Source organism: Melanerpes formicivorus, unplaced genomic scaffold (assembly GCF_026170545.1).
Source record: "Melanerpes formicivorus ecotype bairdi unplaced genomic scaffold, bMelFor1.0.p_v2 SCAF_22, whole genome shotgun sequence".
In the NCBI taxonomy this organism is placed as follows: domain Eukaryota; kingdom Metazoa; phylum Chordata; class Aves; order Piciformes; family Picidae; genus Melanerpes; species Melanerpes formicivorus.
The window spans coordinates 11,092,120-11,113,207 of record NW_027142374.1 but is presented as its reverse complement, the minus strand read 5'-3'; the positions used below and the strand labels follow the sequence as shown (position 1 = coordinate 11,113,207).

At 40.3% G+C, this 21,088-nt stretch overlaps 1 protein-coding gene across 5 annotated transcripts in view; it reads right to left on the bottom strand.

Annotated features, from left to right (window-relative positions):
- IL1RAPL2 (interleukin 1 receptor accessory protein like 2) overlaps nt 1-21,088 on the bottom strand; it is a 399,620-nt gene that overhangs the window by 177,237 nt on the left and 201,295 nt on the right. For 4 of the 5 annotated variants that reach the window (XM_068152163.1, XM_068152165.1, XM_068152164.1 and 1 more), the window contains 2 exons: nt 17,226-17,499; nt 2,280-2,466 (listed from right to left, as the gene is read on the bottom strand). In XM_068152163.1, coding sequence (XP_068008264.1) covers nt 2,280-2,466; nt 17,226-17,499 — 461 coding nt within the window. The remainder of the gene's footprint in view (nt 1-2,279; nt 2,467-17,225; nt 17,500-21,088) is intronic. The other variant, XM_068152167.1, reaches the window with a different exon arrangement.

The following is a 21,088-nucleotide window of genomic DNA, read 5'->3' as shown; positions in this document are numbered from 1 at the left end:
TTTTTCATGAAACTGCCCTTACTGTTAAATCTCATCCATTCAATCATAGAACCACAGAATTGTCAGGGTTGAAAGGCATCTCAAGGATCATCTAGTTCCAACCCCTCTGCCATGGGCAGGGACACTCTGCACTAGATCAGGTTGCCCAGAGCCACATCCAGCCTGGCCTTAGAAGCTTCCAGAGACGGGGCTTCCACCACCTCTTTGGGCAGCCTGTTCCAGTGTCTCACACATTTGCTTCAGAAAAACTCCTCATACTTCTTGTGAAAACAGTTCTAACAGACATAACAGAATTGTGTGTGTATCAGTGGCATTAACTGTGCAGATCTTGAAATACAAATTTCATGCAATGTAATTCGAGCCAGAAGTGCAGTTGACACTACTGTTAAAACAAATCCTCATAGCAAATGTTTCATAACTTACTGGATGTGCACATGAAAATCTATGCAGGCATAATTACTTTAACAATGTGTTTAAATTACAGTTAACTCCCTCTACATTTATGCACTTATTTGCTCAAGATTTTCTAATCCCTCCACATAGAGAAGCTTTTGGAAGGCAGCTTGAATCTTGTACATTGGTGGACTTGCACCATTACTGTCTTGTCACAAGTCCAAACTCCTCAACTACCAGAGAGCTGGCAGATTCACATGAATACAAGGATTCTTCTTTCCAGTCAAAGGTATAAAGAAGGAACCTTGAAGAATTCCTCCTATTTATTTATCTATTGTTTAATTCTGGACAACTTTATGCTGTCACTTTGCATCAAAGCCTTGTCTAAATATTCCAGCACAATGCAAGGGAATTACCCCCAGTGCCTCTGGAGCAAATTTACACAAGATGGTTGGTTACACCTTTGGGTACACATCCAACTCAATCACAAAGGTAGAGGAGAAAAACTGGAGGATCCAGTGTGCTATGACTGGAAACAGATGCCTTCTCCAGAAAGCAACAATCAAATCCTAAGGTGGAATGTCACAACTCTTCAGGAGAAGAGAGCTGCTTTTTTGTTACACATGCTGCCTCACACACCACGATCTAAAGTCTCAGACTGTGGCTTGTAGGGGTTACCCCAGTACTCTTCACATTATGTTGATATCCAAGTAAATAAGTATTTTGTAGAAACTGGACTTTGGCAATTTTGAATAGGCAGACTTCTATTAGCAGTTAGCACATAATATCCTCTGAAATATTTTTCAAGAGTTTCAAAAGGCAGCCTGACATACACATCTTTGGCATAACATTGATGTTCACACTCCTGAGCCTCCTGACTCAGGTCCAGGTAACACAGGTGCTGTCTAAGAACTGAGCTCATAGCACCTTGTTGTTAATTATGGATGAGGAGGTAGATGTAGTAGGTTATTCTGCTAATGTCTCTTCCCATCAACCTAGACTAAAGGCTGTCTGCTTCAATTGCCTCACCGTTGTCATCCAACCACATCAATTTTGTTCAGTTTCACCACAGTGCTGACTTGTCAACTGTCACACTCCAGCCTGGTGTCACACAACCTGTGTCTGAGGTCCAGATATCACATGGTGGGTACACAGAACAAAGACACTTCCATTCACTGTCTTGGTCAGCAGGAAAAATCATTGATGTGGGGTTCTAAATGCATCTTCCATAGACTGATTTCTTTTCTATGAGAACTGAAGATTATTCCTGCCAGACTATTTTGCAGTGTCGTCTGGCAAAAACATGAGATTGTCAGTGATCTGATGTTCAGTAAGACCTAAGTACATTGGGGAAGAAACAGCTTTTCTCTGATACTCTCTCTTCTCCAAAACTTTAGACTTAACTGAACATTTACATATTATGTATGACTAGCACAGAAGATATCCACCCATATGGTGAGAGAAACAGCTTTATACTAACACTAATACTTTCTACTAACAGTGGGTTATTGCACACGTCTTCTTTCTGTAAGATAGAACATGTGAGACTTCTATAAAAAAGGGAAATAGATGACAACTTTTATAATTGCTCTTTTCTGATGCAACCTGCTAATGAGGAAAAAAAGTCTGCAGCTCTGCATATATTACTAATCTCCTGCAAAATAACTATCCCTAAAGAACACTTATCAACCTCACTGATGTTGATTCCGGCTGGACAATGACTATACTGGGTACTGCTTGTACTTTATCTTACTTCTCTAACACAGGGAGAGCATCTTCCAGATCAGCCACAGATCATTGCAGGCTCATAGAAGGGCCTCCCTAAGCCTCAGGCTGCAAACAGTTGAAGTTCTGTACAGTTTCAGCACAACAGCAGTAAGACATACCTTGTACCACACCACGTCCGGCTCTTGGCTGGCTGTTTTGTAATCCTCAATATCAGGACAGGAGATTGTCTTTCTCTTAGTGACTTCTGATTTTTCCAGGTATCTGATCTTGCTGTTGTAGCAAAGCCCAGATTCATTCTCAGCTACCGTCAAGGACATGGACACCTTCATGCAATAGGTTGAGTTTCTGCAGGAATAGAAAGGTGCTTTCATTTATCCTGTCTCCTTTTGGTCGTGTTTGCCTCAGCATAGCGAGGTTGTTTGTTAAGCTCTCATCTTCACAAACACTTCAGCAACATTCAAGTACTGTTGTGCTCTGCTTTTCCAACACAGAGGGGTTATTAGGAAATGTAAAGGCTCATGTCTGCTTTACTATGAAAACTCCTGTAGAAATTTTGTTGACAAGTGATCTAACCCAGCTCAGTACCTCTCTTGAGCTTGGAAGTGTACAAACACAGGAACCTGTTGGCATCTCAAATGCTGGTCAGGATAGACTGTCTGATTTTCTTTCTCTCACACACATTCCTCCTTCAGAGGACTTCACTCCAGTACACATTGCTGTACATTTGAGAAAAAGAGTTATGGGCTAGATGTTAAAGCAGATCATGTAGGAGGCACTCTTCCCCCTGAAGGAACTGCTATACAAAATCCTACAGCATGTGGTATTGTGGTGGGTCTCCTTGGACCAGCTGCCAGCCATCCAACCAGCTGCTGTCTTGCTCCCCCAAACATAATGGGAAGATCACTTAGCAATTAACATCATGGGCAAAACAGTCTCAACTGGGAGAAATTGTATTAATTAATTGCAACTTAAAATAGATTTAGATTGTGTGAGAGATAAAGAAAACCTAAACCACATTCCTCTCACCTCCTCTTTTTACTCCTTTACATTTCCTCCCAAACCAGGGCACAGGATAGGGATGGGTTTTGTGGTCCATCCATAATGGCTCCTCCCTACCACCTCTAGTCCCCACACATTTCCCCTGCTTCAGTGTGCACTCCTCCATGGGCTTCAGAGGAGTCTCAGCTCAGTGCCTGGAGCCTTTTCCCTCCTCCTGCCTGGTGCTCACCCTCTTCCCCTCACCCCTTGATGACTGGCAGCATTTTGCCTATGAAGAGAGGCAGAGAGACCCGGGACTGTTTAGTCTTGAGAAGAGAAGACTCAGAGGGGATCTCATCAATGTCTACAAATATCTGAGGGGTGGGTGTCAAGTGGAGGGGGCCAATCTCTTTTTGGTGGTGCACGATAACAAGATAAGAAACAAAAGGTACCAGATTGAACATAGAAGATTTTGCCTCAAGATGAGGAGAAATTACAGTGAGGATGATGGAGCACTGGAACAGGCTGCCCAGAGAGGTTGTGGAGTCTCCTTCTCTGGACACATTCAAAACCCATCTGAAAACCTTCCTGTGCAGACTACCCTAGGTGATCCTACTTTGGCAGAGCAGTTGGACTTGATGGTCTCTGGAGGTCCCTTCCAACCTCTAATGTACTGTGATACTTTCCCCGAGATGCCACCAGCTCTCCTCAGTGGATCCTGCAGCTCTCTGCCAGTCCCTCAGCACTGGCACCTAGGGCAGACAGGCAAGTCTGACTGGTGGTTACATGGATAGATTTTGGCTTTAAAATCTTGAAAAACATAATCCCTTAGCACTTCAAACCATTGCCTGCTCTGCTACCAAACAACCCTGACAGTTAAATCCAGGTGAGCAGATTACAAGCTACACCTAGTTTTTCTTAATAACGGGGTAAAATAAATACAACCAACTCACCTTCTGACTCAAAATCATGAAAAACAGATTAAATTCCTTAAGAATTGCATCTTTACAACATGTCTGTTACAGGCACACTCTGTCTGTATCAGACACAGTAACAACCCCCACACATACACACACCCAACTGGTGTTTGTTGCGGTGTCACTGTGAAGCATTTGCGCTTTGCAGAGGATCTTTGCAACCCAGACCGTCAGCTTCTGCCCTTCACTAGGTGTGACAACAAGCTACAAAGTACAAGTGACAATATAATGAGGATCTTCCTCCCATCATGCATCATTTTGTCATTTTCATTGACTGCCCCACAACCAAAAAAGCCTGGAGAAAAACCAACATGATGGGTGCCTACTCCCATCAAAGGGAGTTCTGGAGGGTTCTTGCAGATGTTGCAGCTTTGCCACTGCCTCCTCCATTACAGCTCTATCGAAACCTGGTTTAGCTCTGTGTCAAGAAAGTAGCACAGCAGGCAAAATCTACCCTGTGCACCTGGAAAGTGATCCATCAGTCAATCCCTGATGCTAACGATGCTGGCTGCTGACACACTCCAATTAAATTCAACACAATGTTTATATTATTAAAAAACAATCCAACATGCTCCACAACAAATATTTTCTTGCACAACATTTCAACATGTCACTCTGTCACATGAGCCTGTAGTTACCAAAAAATGAAAAGGTCTACAGGGACACTTCATAGCTGCTCTAAGCTTCATGCTAAACAAGTGCTGACAAAACAATGTGCAAATAGCTTCTTGTCAAAGGCATGCCATGAGCAGGTATTGTGGAAAGAGATATTTGCAAGGCAAATCTGCAGGCACTCTTCAGAATCTTCCCATTTTCAGCTTCGTTAATGTCATGTATTCAGCAGAACCACAGACTTCCTTCTTCTTATTCCCTTCTCTTCCAAATGCCACCTGTACATTTATGTAATCAAGCTGGAGGATATTTTCTCCATCCCCCACCTCAGAGTGGAGAGGCTCACTTTGCAGACTTCCATGAGGTGTTTCAGTTGAGAGGCTAAAAAAAGAAATCTCATCCTCACAAACTGCCCAAAATGTATTACTTTACCTGAAACAAAAGTTCTCTGGACTGAAAAAATGCATCACTTTAGCCAGGCTTTTCAGAGACACATACATTGTTTAGGGAACACAAGTCACCTTCCTCTGAAATTACTTGCTTGTGAGAAGAGTTACCTTTTTTGTAGGAAGAAAACAAAATATATTGGGAAAGGTACAGTGCTTCCTCATACAGCACTGAGAACCTGCAAATTATGAATACAGCCCCTCACTATAATCAATAGTAACTAATCAGTAATGATTATTTAACATTCCTGAATGACTACTAGTATTACTGAGTGCACATAAGGCCACATGCACTCAGTAACAGTGATCCAGGCTAATAACAATTTGTCCATTACTTGGTGTTATTTAATGGTGCTGTATTTTCTGCTACCAATCTTGCATTATTTAGATTTTGTTTTGAACAGTGCTGGAGGCTACTTCTATTTAAAATGCTTCCTGGAACCACAACCTAAAAAAAGTTGCAGTATTCTTTTCATTAGTTAGAATTAAGTAAAATTGAGAAAACTAAGTGCCTGGTGAGTACTATCACTTTTGTTCACACTCCATGACAAGGACAATAAATCCATTCAGGCTCAGGATGAAGAAAGCCTTCACTAAGTCAACAGCAATAAACCTGAAAGCTTGATGAATGCTTCTTCACCAGCCACTCACTTTTAGTGATACTTCTGGTAACTCAGAAAAGGACAACTTGTGCAGGAATCCCAGTGATGAAGAAGCAGCAGCCTTCCCTTCATCTAGCCCATGCAGAATAACAGTTATATTTCAGTCATATGCAAAAGGAAACAGTAGTTTTACCAGCCTCACTGGTTTTCTCAATTTTGGGGCAAAATGTGTGAGCCAAAGTTTGTAGACGACGTGAGCCGTGCCTCCTTGTGCTAGGCAAGCTGTTCCCCAGGATAGTATGGACTTCATCGCTCAGTCCTCATGCTGACTTTCTTGGAGACTCTCATTCTATGCAAGAATTAGTAGATGAACCTGTTAATTTTCCTACACAATAAAAACCCTTGCTGTTTGAACTGTAGTTTGCAAGGGAAAATGTGTCTTTCATTTGGTCTCACTGCCATATGGAACAATGCTGTCTTCCCTCACTGGTGAGGCCAGGGCCAGGGGCACGAAGAGGCTCTCTAGAAGGTGACAGCTTGAGGGAGGAGTGAGAAAGAGAATTACAAAGCAGTCAGTGGTCACTACAGCATTGTTCTTACCATCTGGGTAAACAAACAGGAATATTATGGTGCTGGCCACCAATTAGATCACTGAGATGATGGGAAGTCATGTACAGGAGTCCCTCAGGAGCCCAAAGAGATGTTGTGCTGCAAGGGATCCAGTTCTTTCTCTCTGATTGATTTCTGGACCTCTGTGTCCACAAGAATTCTCTTTGATAAGCTGCATTTAACTTCTTTATGGTAAGGGTATTTGTTCTTTTTTTTTTTTTTTTTTTGTGCAAAGGTGTGGAGACTGACTAGCATGACTCCTACATGTATTGCTTTTCTTCTTTTAAAAGCCAAACAGATGGCCTGTGAATTATCAAAAGGAAGATCTACTTTTTTTCTCTAGGACACAGTCATGGAGCTTGGAGGGGGAGGTCAGTGCTCCCAGAGGTTTGCAGTCTGGCAGGAAAGGTTACACAGAATCATAGAATCATTATGACCATATTTAATGAGGTAATCTCTAACAGAAGAAGAGATAACAATAGCAAGGCCAGTAACTTGGGGTTTGTCATCAGAATTGGTACCTGAAAGGACTAAAAAGGAATCATTTTCCCGGGGGGATGCTGGAGGGCTCGCAGTGGTGATCTCAGTTTTGTGAGGTCGGGTAAGAAGAGTTGTGTATAAGAAGAGAATGTCTGAACCCAAATGAAGTTGGCTAACTGCAAACAGCCCACTTTCCACATGTAAAGGAAGTAAGCCCATGAGTCTGAAAGTGGGTCTTTTGATAATTTGTCTTTTCTGAAAGGTTTCCAAACCATTCATTTTCCTGGGGACTTGATTTCCAGTGGATTCTATTTCTATAAGAGGTAGCAGTGGTCATACAGGGAACACAAAGAGGAAAGAAAAGCACAAAATAAGAAATGCTAGGTTTTCACACCAAAACTAAGATTTGTAATTCCCTATTTCAAGGGACTAGTTATAAACTGGGCCTACTCTCTCAACTGGAAATGTGAAGAAGAATTTAGCTTTGCCAGAGTTCACAAAGCAGTTTCTTTTGTTCTGGTGGCAAGGCGTTTGTAATCCCCAGGCCACCTGGAACTGGCTCTGAACCACAAATTGAAGCCAGCTTAGAATCCAATAGAAAACCACAGGGAGAACCAAGGGAGCTTTAATACATCTGAAAAACAAATGCAGGCAAAATAGCGAGACTGGCTGGACTTTGAAGCAAAGACAAGAGGGAAAAAATGAGGATATAAAGAAACGGATAAGAAAACCATTTGAAATTGAAGTGTCTATTTTTGCTTTCTTTTTTTTTTTTTTTTTGTTTTTCTTTAAAGACAATCCATCATCCCTAAAGCTGAATTTAGAGGACATATTCACACAAGTTTGGAAAAAAATCTTTTTTTGGCCCTTGTGTTTCTGCAAAGTGAGGGTGGCTTGTTACAAGAGTCAAGTGAAAATGTCTTGTCTCCGGTATGCACAGAATCTTCCCCCTCATTTACCAATTTTCTTGTAAGAAGGAAGGAGGCAGAAAAGTGGTTGAGTACTTTACTTCTACAAGACCAAAAAAAAAAATCCCTACATTTGAATTGCATATTTATGCAAGAGGATTTATGATTGTTTTTCTCTTGCAGGTTCATTCTTCAGTAAGTGTTGGAGGTTTTATTACATGCTAAGACTTTCATCTTAGACCTAAGACTATGGTTGTAGACCCAAAAGCTGGGAAGTATATTTATCAAAGCAGTTCTCAGGGAAGAGCACAGCTCAGACTTAAATCTCTCACAATGTCCCTAAACACTCTGTCTGGTTTAATGACATTTTCGCTGGCTCACTGAAATACTGTCTGCAGCACTGTGTAGGTCAACCCTTATATTCAGCTTTGCTCCTTCTAAATCAAAGCAATAACAGCACTAAAAGCACCACCAACGTCTCTGTCCATCTGAAATTCCACAGCCATTGATTCACTACCTGCTATGTTATCAGGTTCCAGACTTAATTGAGCATTTGATTGTTTTCTTCTCTCTTTATGAGAATTTTATAAATTTATTCCTGTCTAAATTTTACACTTCACATAATGCTTACAAAGCGCTTTCACTGGTACCTGAGCTTGTTTTGCTCAGCTCAATGAAATCATGGCTTGGTGCTCTGCTTCAAGAAAAATGAGTTCTTCATTATTATTTTTTTTGCAGATCACACAAATGTAATACTTGTATTTAAAAAAAAATATATATATTATTAATTACTCCTTCAAGGTTTAATTCAAGTTCTAACTTATTTCTCAGCGACTACCCCTGCTACATATTTAGGGTCACTGGAAAAGATCAAATCTCCAATTATGGAGTAAATCTCTACACATCACAAATCCTTCAGAGCATGTGGATTTTATCTTCTCAGTATGTCAAGTGAGAGAGCAATGCCCAAAGTAGAACAATTCAACAGATGGTTGGCACTGCTATAGCTGCTCCTTGAATTACAGGCCAAGAAGTGCAGTAATTCTGCAGCTTGAATGTGTGCTACCTGGCTTTGGCACAACTCCAGGCATTCTTGTCTTGTATTTTGCATGCTCACTGCTGTTGTAATTGTAATTCTAATACAAACAGCTATGGATGATAAGGAGAAATTCTAATCCCTCTTCTTCAATGTCCAGGATTCAAGATCCTACCACTAAAAGCAAACAATGTCATGGTAGTATGATCTCAGAAAATGAAGTGCCAGATCAGAACAATGTTACAAATGCAATGTTCTTGCCTTATCTCTACTTCCTTTGATCCTCAACAGGGACTTGTATTTGTGCCGAGCTAACCCATCACTGTTTAAAATTGTTTAGTCTTCCTGTACTTCTTTTCTCCTAAGATTCAATCACTACACAGGACTCACTAGAAACAAGGTGAGAATTGGAGCCTGACTAAAACTCACTAGATGTCCCTGAGGCCCATGTGTCACAGTGAAGAAAGGCTGTACCATTGCTATTCGAAAGAAACAACTTCTGAGCAAAGTCACTGAAAGGTAATTTTAAGAGGCTCACATTAATGACAGCTTGATAAACAGATATCCAGGGATGTCTTCTCAAGTTAAACATCAGGAATACAGATCTCACCAGAGGTACTTAAAAGTGAGACTCCTCACCATAAGTTTAACCCTTATTTTTATTTATTTTAGAATTTTCAGGCTTCCTAGATACTGGGACAGACAAGAAAGGTATTCAGATCTGGCAGCTGGGTAGATTTTCTCACAGTTCTCTCTGTCATCAAACCTTAGATCTAAGTATAAACCGAAGCTGGATTTTGGCTAATATCCAGGGAAAAGCGACACAAAAATGTCAGGATGTGCCTAGTACAGACAGGGGTACAGTCCATAACAGCAAGGCCATGGTTTAAAAATTCATGGATAATCTCCACTATCACATTTCTTCAGTCTCTCTGAGAATAGTAAGTGAGAGCCAGCCTGATTTGTACATGGTTAAGGGTCAGGAGGAGTTATTTCTTCTCCAGTTGCCCTCACACACACATGCACTAGTCTTGCTGACCTCTGCATCACAACAGAAGCAACTGAAAAACAAACATATCACCAGTCAGTCATTACAGCAGGGACTACCCAGGCACAAAGAGAAAATGTCCTGGCATTTAAGTTGAGTCACACAGGTCAACAGTATTCCTTGGAGTTTTGGGAGATTTTTAGTCTTCTAAAATGATAGTTATTAGAAGTTAATATAGAAAATATAATCCAGAACACAGAAGAGACACAGACTCCAGAAGAACACCAAGTTATCTCAGCATATCACACCTCAGTTCATGAACTGTCTCGTCTCTATCAGCTGCAGCACATCCTGTTCCAGCAGAAGAAATTTTGTAATTGGCTGGGTTTGCTCTCAGGGAAAATTTCTTCCTTGCCCTTAGGAATTACAAGGCAGCAATTTGCCCTACACTCTGCTACTGCAAATGACTAAGCCCTTTTCATTTATATCCCAATAATTTCCTATTAGAACTCCAGATATTACTGTTAAATTATATTGTCTTACTGAAAAGCTCCATTACAAATGACATAAATCTGAGGCACAGGGACAACTACTCCCAGGAAAGTATTAAGAAATCCCCTTCAAATAATTCAGTATTTGCAATATCCTGTTTCAGAGAGCACCAAACACTTTTGCCTTCATTTCTTTCGAACCATAGAGTGTGTGTATTAATGCTTCTACTCCTCTATGCTTTTTATTGGACACCTAGTACACAAACCAAAAGTTGTGTTCAAAATAGCCATCAGACTTATCTGCAATTGCTAAACCTCACTGATTTTGTTGCCTCAGGGAATAAAACCTGTGAAGCATCCATGTAAGTCCTATCTTGTAGATGCAATGGGGAAAGGCAAGCCCCTCTCAGTTTGTATAGGGACAACTGAGCATGTAAGCTAGTGGATCAGTTATCACCTCATAGCATATACAGGGAAAGCTATCATGAAAAAGTGTGGAATGAATATCCTTATGCCAATTTGCAATGAGAGCTGTTTGAGTCCTGCAGCTGAGTCCCGCTGGATGTGTCTTTCCTTAAGCATTTGCCAGAAAAGAAGAAATTATCCCCTGGGATCATTTAGCGAATATCACTTTAACTCCCTGTGATTCTGTTACCTTGTACTTTGGGCATGATGGATTTCCTCAGGAAATCTTCAGTTTCTCTCTCTGCTCACAGGAACCATACAACATTATTTACTGACATGTTATAGTTACAGAGGGCTTGATGCGGGTCTCAACAGGAATAGTACCTGGGTAAAGTACAGTCTCCACCATTGTTATCTGGATAACAGAAGGGACAAGAAAACTCCCTGACACACGGGAGAAGAAATGGCCAAGGAGAGCTGAACAACATCTCAGCAGTGCAAAACTGACTGCATGAGGAAGCAGTCACTCCATTTTGCATTCTTTCCCTCCACCAGGCAAGATTTGAAGCCCATCAGGGATGGCACTTCTACAAGCAACCAGTGACAAGGTGAAACATCACCAAGATACTGCAGTACATGGACTTTTCACTATGATAATCTGTGGGAACTAGAAAGTAATGTCAGTCATTTTAAAGGGATCTAAAGCTGGAATTTTACTACTAGGAAAAATGAGGAATACACAATATTCTCACTCTTGTGCATGCATGCTACTGAAACAAGGAAGTTACTGGATGCTCTCCAGCCAAAGAGCAATGTGGGCACTGTAGCCCTGACTCATCCCACAGCTTTTCATCAACAGTAAACACTGGTTTTAAAAAAGACAGAGGATAAATATTTTCTCTCTTAAAGTTTTAGAGAGGGAGGGTGAGTGAGCAGAAATATACATATCACCAGGGAAAAGAAACAAATCTTTGTATTTCTGCAGGTGGAAGTGTCAAAAGAACAGATAGAACTGATTCCTCTCAATAAAGACAATGTCATCAAAATGATTTGCAGGAGCACCATCAGTTTTTACACAGTTTTAGATAGAAAAGTAGAGGCATTCTGATTCTACTTTCCTCTACATTTTGATAATATGAAAAACATTGCATCTCAGTAAGCTAAATTTTATTTTATCATGAATCAGATTGACTTTATATTCTACCTGCTCTGCCACTGTACTCAAGTATTGAATACCATACATCACAGGGATTTTGTTTATACAAACCCTGTCACTCTTAATGTGGGAAATGTCACACGTTTTTAATGCATGACGTTTAGTGTTAGTGTCATACAGAACCTGGGAAGACTATACCATGCTGAATCCATGCACTTGTTCTAAGTGTGAAATTTAGCTGGCTTCTAAAGACACACCTGAGACAGTAAAGCCATGAAAGCTGACCAAATACCAGTGTCCAACTCTGAGAGGTAACTACATGTACTAGGTAATTAGATATGCTCCTCTGGGACACCTGATGACTGAAGATACTAGCCCTCTTTTCAGAGTAAGTCTCATGAAAAAGAACACTTGCCAGTGAAGCACATGGAAGGAAGTATTCTGTGACTAAACTGTAATTACAACACTGTGTTCAGAGGGATTTCAGGTACAAAATCACCTTTGTCATTAACAGCTGAGTACTAAATAAAATCAAAGAACCTGAAAATGAAATTTTGTAATGAGAAAATATTGCCACCAGCAAAATGAATGGCTGTATGAAAACACATACTGTAAGAGCTATGAAGGATGGCTGCAGAGAAAGCAACCCCAACCTTACACATTTTTGCCTCAAGAAGGGATTGGACGTGGCACTTGAAGCCATGGTTTAGTTAGTCATAAGGTGTTGGGTGACAAGTTGAACTTGATGATCTTTGAGGTCTTTCCCAACCTTATTGATTCTATGATAATTTAGTCCAGCTATCCTGTGTGGTCTCTATTTGGGCCTGATAAAACTACTTCTTCCCTTTTGTTTGGAAGTCAGGCATTCAGTACTCAGAAAAGTGATGCAACTTTCCCTGGAATGATGGGTGCATACTGCAGTCCAGGTTGCAGGCATTTGAAACAAGTTCCTCAGCTCTGCCTAACACCCACTGAAGTGAGAGCACAAAGGTTATGCTGCAAATGAAGTTTTACTAACAGCCACTCCAGGCTCTCTAAATCTGATTTTGATTTGCTGGCCATGTGCTCCACAGACATTCAGAAGCCAGAAGGCTTCAAATCTGCTATCAGTCTATTTTATCACTGCTCAGAAAGTAATACCTCAATATTTCACCACTTGCTTGGTCAAGGCTTGATTCTTCTGTGCATGTCCATAGCGATGCTACTCTCCATTAAGAACTCTGCAGAAAGGGATAAAGTAAGGGAAAAAGAATACGCAGATTTCCGAACCTGATTTGTTGGCAGTTCTCTGGCATCAAATGCTGGCATTAAAGATCTGCAGGCTTATTGTCTCATAGACATTCAAGACCCTAACTCCCTTGTTCTTTTGCATCTTGTACAAAAATCAAGGCTTGGCCCTGTCAGCCAGTCTGGCAACCACGAACCTCCAATTCCTGCTTTCCCTGCATCCCCTCAAGCCCCAGACTTTCTACCCTCCTGATTCACACTATGGGAACTGTGTTATTTTAACTCACCAACAGTTAATTAACAGCAAACATGCACTAATGTTTCACTCATACAGATGTTGCTCATTAAATGCTTATTCAGTACTTCAGCTTATTTCAGAGCTGGGCTCCTTGATGAAGGCAAAGGTGCAGCTAAACTATGCGTAGATTCCTTCCCTCACTCTTCTTCTTTCACCAGGTAGCAGGCCTAGTTCTTTTTCCCTTTTAAAAAGCAGAGGCTTTTAACTCAGAAAAAGAAATTAACTTGCAAAAGAAGCATATAATCTGGCAAATGATTGTCAGAAATACTCAGAACATCAGGGCCACCCTATGAATTTACTTTCCATGTTTGATTTTCATGGTCCCATCTCTCAATCCTTTAGTGAAGATGTTCATGTGCTCATGTGAAAAACCCAGAACACTAAACCTCTGTAACAGAAATGCTAACAGCTTTATCTCCAAGCAGCATCGGTGGTTGCTGGAAGACTAATGGCATATGCAGGGCCTGTAGTGCAGAGACCTCCAGAACACAGCATTTCCCTATTGGGCAGGAAAGTCACAATACATATATCCCAGCATTTATTTGGGAACTGTAATGAAACACACATCTATCCACTAGCCAGGATCCCTTTATGAATAATACTGGATCTTGCTGTAGTAATACACCTCATTTGACAGAGAAAAGGCACCTGAAAACAAAGCAAATCCAATTCAGCTAACACAGCTCAATCCTGAACTCTTTTAAAGTCCCTGCTGAATCAGGATCCCTTAGTATGTTACAGTGATGCTGGAGAAAAATACCACACTTTGGTTTGCATCTGTCAGCAAAATGTCACAATGTATTGCAAGTTTTAATGCAATGCTAATTTCCTCCTATAACACACACCCCCACACCTGCCTATGCAACAACATCTAACCGGCTATTAAAGGAGAGGCAGTCTTTAAATTGTGGTATCAGTGCTCTTCAGCCTGGAGAAGCAGTATCTTTCATTAAGGCTGCTCTAATGCTCCTTAATTTTATTCAGCATTAGGGGTTCATTTACAAAATAGACATTATGAATACTGAAATGACAGTTCTGTATGAGAAAGGTAAAAATCAAATGTGGCAGTAAATCCTATCTCCAAATCCCTGTTGTATCAACCACCTGTGCATATCCACCCTTTTCTAGTAGCTTCTGAAAATTTCCTTCCAATTGCTTCAAGAATACTCAAGCCCTGATTCTACAGGCACTTGTGAGCAACCAGAAATGTAGTTTCTTGAAAAACAGGGTGAGTTCTTAGAATTCAAAAAAAATATTAAATGCAGGGGAATGTGCTGCTGTAATATTTTTCCCCATATAGTTTTTTTTATTTGCCACATTGTTTTGGACTAGGGGGGAAAAAAGTAACAAGCTGGGGGAGAGTGAATTAGCATAGTTTTCACTATTGCCTGTGACATCCTTTATGCGTGGCTTGCTGTTCAATTCCTTTCTATCCAGAAGGTCTTCCCAGCTCAAGAGTGTATCCTTTCTTTCAAGCCACTTCTTCTGGAACAGGGAACTTCTGTCCCCAGTTAGCCTCAGCAGTGCATTCAAGTATCTCACTCCATTGCACCCTTTTGCATAGATGACTATGAATCTCAGACAGAACGGTTGTAAGAGATTTCAAGTACATGAAAGCAGCACTGGGCCACTGGGATACAAGAGTGGGATTTCACCCTTTGGGCACTACCAGGGGTTCCTGTGTCTTTGCTGACTGGCTAGAAAGACACCAGCTTAGGTTTGAATTGCCTCTAAATTTATTTTTGTTTCTTACAGAAGCTAAATAAAAGTTTGCTTGTTGAGAAAAACTTCAGAAGTTTTACATTTGTCTTGAATAAAAAACATTCTCCTCCCCATTGTTTTTTTCACTCAGCCACCAAACAAAAAATTCAGCTATGCATACAACTCTAAACCCAGCACTGCATGCTGATGGACACAGTCACTTCTTCATTTCCACTCTGCTGAGGTCTCTCTACCTGTCTCTCTTTGTTCAGTCTACAGCACAGAAATTGTTGATTCTAGAAAACAGAATTATATGCTAGAATTACTGTTGGCCATTTGTGACCTCTTCATTCTCTCAAAGCAGGTGAGCCTGGTTAATGACTAAAACACAAACAGCTGCTTATACCCCTCCAAAAACATGGAGTAATAAAGCTGAAATTACACAGTCAGTGGGGTGGACAGTCTACCACCAAAGTGTGATCGTATTTCAGAACATTACATCTAGCTAGTTTGCAATGAAATTAAAATAAATTACTGTTGGTGTTTTAAGCCAGCTCTGGTTTCATCAACAATAACAGCAGGGATATAGTACCAAATTTTGGGGGGAAAAATAATTAATCCAGTGAAGGAAGAAACACAGCCTTTTATGTGTAAGCACTATCTAAATATTCTCCACTCTGACAGGAACCTGAAAAAAACAAAAATATCTGTAATTATATATGAAAGTCGTAGCCAAAGCAGGAAAACTGCATAACTGACTGGGAAGATCTTATTGCTGTGGAATGCCTTCCAAAGAGCATGCCATATAGTTTTTATCTGGAAATGAGGAGATTGCATGAATTATTTAAGGACTTGCCCATTTGTTACCAAAACTACATCATCATGGAAAAGAGTAGAGAGTTGTAAAATTTCCCAGGAAAAAAAAGCATGCCCCAGAATCTGATCCAAGATCAATTCTTCATTGTTCCCATAGGATTTGCATAGAAAGTTCCAAGCTATTAAACTAGTAACTTGATTATCACAAGGGTAACTCCCTATGGAAAAAGTATAGCTCCCTTGAAAGATGTAAATTGCCATCTTCCCATAACATTTCAAGATCATGGAGTTCACATGACACCAAGACTGTGAGAGAGCACCCAATAAAAAATACTTAACTCCAAAGGCTGCAACACAGACTTAACAGTGAGTTTGCCAGATGCAGTTGATATTTAAACTGGATGTTAGTCCCCAGTACAAACCACTATGCACCACAGCACAGGCTTTTATTCTAGTAGAGTTCTTCAGGGCCAAATTGGATTGAGGCAGCAGAGACGGGGCAGTAAGACTTATCAGAGCAAGAGACAGAGAAAATTCTAGGCTCCAAGCAGTGCTATTACTTTGCTGTAAGGATTTGAGATTAATCAAACCTGTGTATAATTTCTATGTGGAACAGCAGAAAAGGATGAAGCAAGCTTCATTCTCTAAAACTAAATAGTTTAAACCCAAATCACATAAAGTATCTGTAAACTCCCTTTAATTCAAAACTCAATCATTTAAGGAATACCTATTCATTAATTCTTAAGAGTCCTCCTTTTTAATCTTCTCATTTTAGGCATAGAGCTGACATCAACATCCACATGATGGAAATCACAAGCTCCGGCACATGCTTAATTTAAGGCTCATCCAACACTTCCAAAATACTTCTGAGACACACATTTACTGAAAGACCAAATGAGGTCTGCTTAAATTTATGACAAATCATAACTGTATATCAAAGCAAACATTTATTCAAAACCAGACAGAATGGTAACTCCCCACGGCCTACCCCTATCAGAATAATTCAAACTGCATCTAACTATCAAATAACTCAGAGGGTTTGAAAAAGTGCATTACTTAGCCAATATCCTTCATGATTTAAGAAGCATCTAGTTCTGAAGCTTTATGACAAACTGAGAATTTGCAAATGACAGATTAAAAACGAAAAGTAATTAAGTGATAGCACATGTTTAATTATAGCTATTGGAAGAGGTAACTATAATTATTAGGGAAACTGATTTTGAGACAAAGCATGATGTGACATATATGACAATAAAAATAATGAGCATATTTTAACTGGAAGAATATCTCAATCTTGAGAGCTAAATTCAAACATACTTTTTTAGAACCAAGACAATCTCTATATTCTTAGTCAGACTTTAACACAATACCCACCTTAGAACGCATGTGTAGAAACCACTGTCTTGCAACTCAACCGAGTGAAACCATATTGAATCTTCATCCTTGCTCATCCTAACTTCAGAAAATATAATGGGTTCTTCTAAATCTCCTTTGTTTTTGTACCACATAAGCCTAAGACCTGTGCTTTGGGCCATGCTATAATTAGTTCTGATATAGCTGTAGAAAAGGGCACATTTCACTCGGACTGGTTCACCTGCCAAAGCCATGTATGTCTTGAGATCCACTGACCAGTCAATGCAACCATCAACTGAAAGCAAAACAATAATAAAGACATATTAGATACAGATACATTTTTTCAGGATAGTGAAAAGCAGCTTGTGAAATGCAATGCAGTTAGTTAAAAAAAAGAACCTTTGGCTTTATAGCAATGTGAAAAACCCAAAGCAGCTATTGGCATTTAGCGTTTTATACATGTTTTCAGTTACATATAAATGTGAATGTCCAGGCAATAAATAGAGCACATTAGGCCTGCTCGGTGCCATTACTTTAAAATATCATTACTTTCATCTCCAAAACACTAATTCTTTAATAAATAAACCAAGTGGTTGCACCTTAACTACTTGTCACCTATGCAATCAAACTTCATACAGGAATTGGACAAATATGAAAAGGGATCCTCTGGTTTTGTGATACCTCACTTGAAAAATGACCATTGCTCAGTTTAATAAGAGACTACTCCTCTGTACAACCATTTCTCCCACTATTTTAAATCATCTTAGTTACAATATAATCCTGGAACATGCATGTGCATCAACACAGAACTTCCCTCCTCACATATCAGAGACCTTTTTATTCAAAGAAAAAGACTGCAAAGACAGATCACCTATAGGCAAATACACCACCTACAATTAATAAACTTGATGACATTTGTAGGTTTTAGAACTTCTTGATCATATCCACCCACATGTAAGTGGCACATCTTTGTCCTCCATGTAGCTTCCTGAGATTCAATGAAATAAGGTTAAAACTGTCTCTTCTGCATTTACAGTAACAATTCTCAGTCTGTTAGCCATTCTCATAAACTCTTCATTTCATATACTTCGATAGCATTGAAGTGATTTTTGTTTTACTTCTTAAAAATGTAGTAAAACATTTCTGCAGAATGCCACAGTCTTTTTTTAAAGTGTCTTTTACTGCCTTTAAATGGTGTCTACCATTTTTTTCTGTCTTCTCTTGAATCCTTCAAAAGTAACTCTGATTATTAGAAGGTTTTCATTTTCCCATTGCATTAAATCTACTTTAATGTACTGCAACCACATGAAACATGCCACTAAATTGTATTTTAAACCTGTTGACACTGACCATTTTCATACATTTCTAATACATGAACTTCCATCTACCACCTTTCTGCAAAACAAACTTTACTTACTCAGACAAGCTCAAGAGGGAAGGGAAACTCACTGCTCAAAACTATATTGCTAATGCTTATCTGCTGTCATGAAGGTATTGACAGGTGAACGGAGATCATACACCACCTTCACACCAAGCAGTGCTACCTGCTCCTGCCACCCACTCCACAGGCAGATGCAAACACAGCAGCTGGTTCTGACAGCTGGCTTCTTACTTCAACCTAAAAGAGTCCCCAAACCAAAATGTTCACCTGAAGTTAAGTACAAATAGGTGAAATTAACTTCAGCTTTCATTTCCAATCTCTTTTTGCCTAAAACATCCTACTGATTTCAGTTAAATCTGTGCTGCTTGCTTTTAACAGCTACTGCTAATGACATAAAATGAAAGGCTGGTAGTAATTTACTGACTGCTTTTCTTCACTGCTTCAGCATCACTTCCTCACAGCTTAGTGCCACAGAAAACAGACCAAGTCTGGATAATCGTTACCTGAAAATCATATACTGAAATGCTTGTTCTCAGTGCATCCCCCTCGGGGTTATAACATCCTGCACCATGACCAAAGCCACACACTGTACCTTGAACATTTTCTCATGAAACACTTCATTCACCTCTCTCTGTGATGGTGCTACACAGACATAGGCAACCAGCAGCAGACAAAGAACACAACTCTCCCAGTTCTACAAACCTATGCAATCCTTTTTCCATTAAAGCCTGGTTCTGACATCATAACTTATTTTATATAGGTGGCTTTGAGGCTTTTTACCTCTAGCAGATCTCAATGTACTCCATACAGAGCTTCCTCACAAAAGCTCTGTGCCCTTTTGAAGTGCTGCTCTTCAGGCTGGTGTGAGTGTACAATTAAAGAGCAGAGCTTACAGCCACCTTCTCTCAGCACGGGATGCGAAAGAAAACGCTGAGCTCTCCAGATAGCTCACCCCTGTTGCCCAGGACACACAGATATTCTCAAAGGCACCCTTCCTCCTGTGCTTTAGTAAAGCCACAAAAGCCTAAGTAGGGGCATAAGCTGAAATGAATAAGGGTGCTCAGAGCTGGAATTTAGATGCGAACTATTTCAGCCGATCTAATTAATTCTGTCACTCTTCTGTCAAGCTAATCCTGTCATGTCATCTAATGCTTTCAAACCTGTGCTGGTTCAGCAAAGTCAAACCACAGTAAAGAATAACTGACATTCAGATACCGGGAAATCTTGTGGGTCAAGCAAAAAGGTGCCGGTTTTTCATTTACTTTACAGAGCAGTCATAATTAGGAAGAGTTACAGAGATAGGTTCTGACCCAGCTTTGGGAGCTGAAAATGCCTGTGCTTCCCATGAAATTTGTCCCACACCAAACAACTGTCACCGTACAGCTCAAACAAACACTGAGCATCCTTCAGTGTCAATCTGCCTCATCTCCCACTTTCATTCAGAAGTTTCTTTTCCCTTCTAGTGTGCACTTCTCTACTATTGTATTTTCAAACTGACAGCTGCTGGAGCACATACAGAACGGTAGAACAGATGAAAGACATTTCAGTAGTAATTTGCAACCACATCTTCAGAGTGCCTAAAACCCATCTCCAGCTGCCGCCAGTGGAGCATGAGACTGTGGGGCTGGTGCACCACTGGCCATTTCCAGTGCTCCAATATAGGTGACTTGCTTCCAGCCCACCACCTCCATCCCAAAAGAAGAACATGAGATTTACACTAGAAATCTTTTTCCCACTAACCATGTCTGAAAGGAGAATTTCAGCAGCAAACAAGGTGGAGGGGGAAGGTGCAGGCAGGCTGTCTGCCCACTGTCCCTGCCTGCACTGGCTGCTCCCCTGCAGCAGTCCACTCCCCACCAGCATGCCAGGAAGTGGTAATTATGGAGAGGAGAGCACACAGGGAATGCTGTAACCATTCATTACAGGGTTGGTGACATCTGTAGAGGGTAGAAGTCTCACAGAATGCCTTGACTAAAACTTAATTATTGAGGAAAGACTAATCAAACAGGAGATGACTTTTTCCCCTTGCTCTTTTGTTTTTCTTGTTAAGTACACACTCAAGAATGTTTCCTCTTATGAAGCTGTAGAGGCTAAAATCTAGGTCAGGCTCCCTGTGCTCACATGGAAGCTGGAATTTTTCCTCTTGCTGTGCTGTCAGTCACTGGAGCGTAAGCATTGTTAGATTCCTTTGGAGTATTCTCCAAGCTGTCATTACAAATGACTGGAGCTGCTTAGGTGGAGTTTAGCACTGCATTATCCAGAACAAAGTTTGCTGTCATTTTTGTTGGGCTGGCTCTCAATACATAATATAATCAGAGTAGTAAGAAGATAAAAATCATGGTATTAGAGAGAGGCACTTATTATATAATAGATGTATATACATCTTTTCTTTGCTACCCAATAATCAGTTATTTCTGAGTAAGTGCCTGACTGAAAGCCCATTCAAATTAAATCTTGTCTGTTGTGGGTACACTTTAGGTACTTTCAGTAAAGAAAATGATCT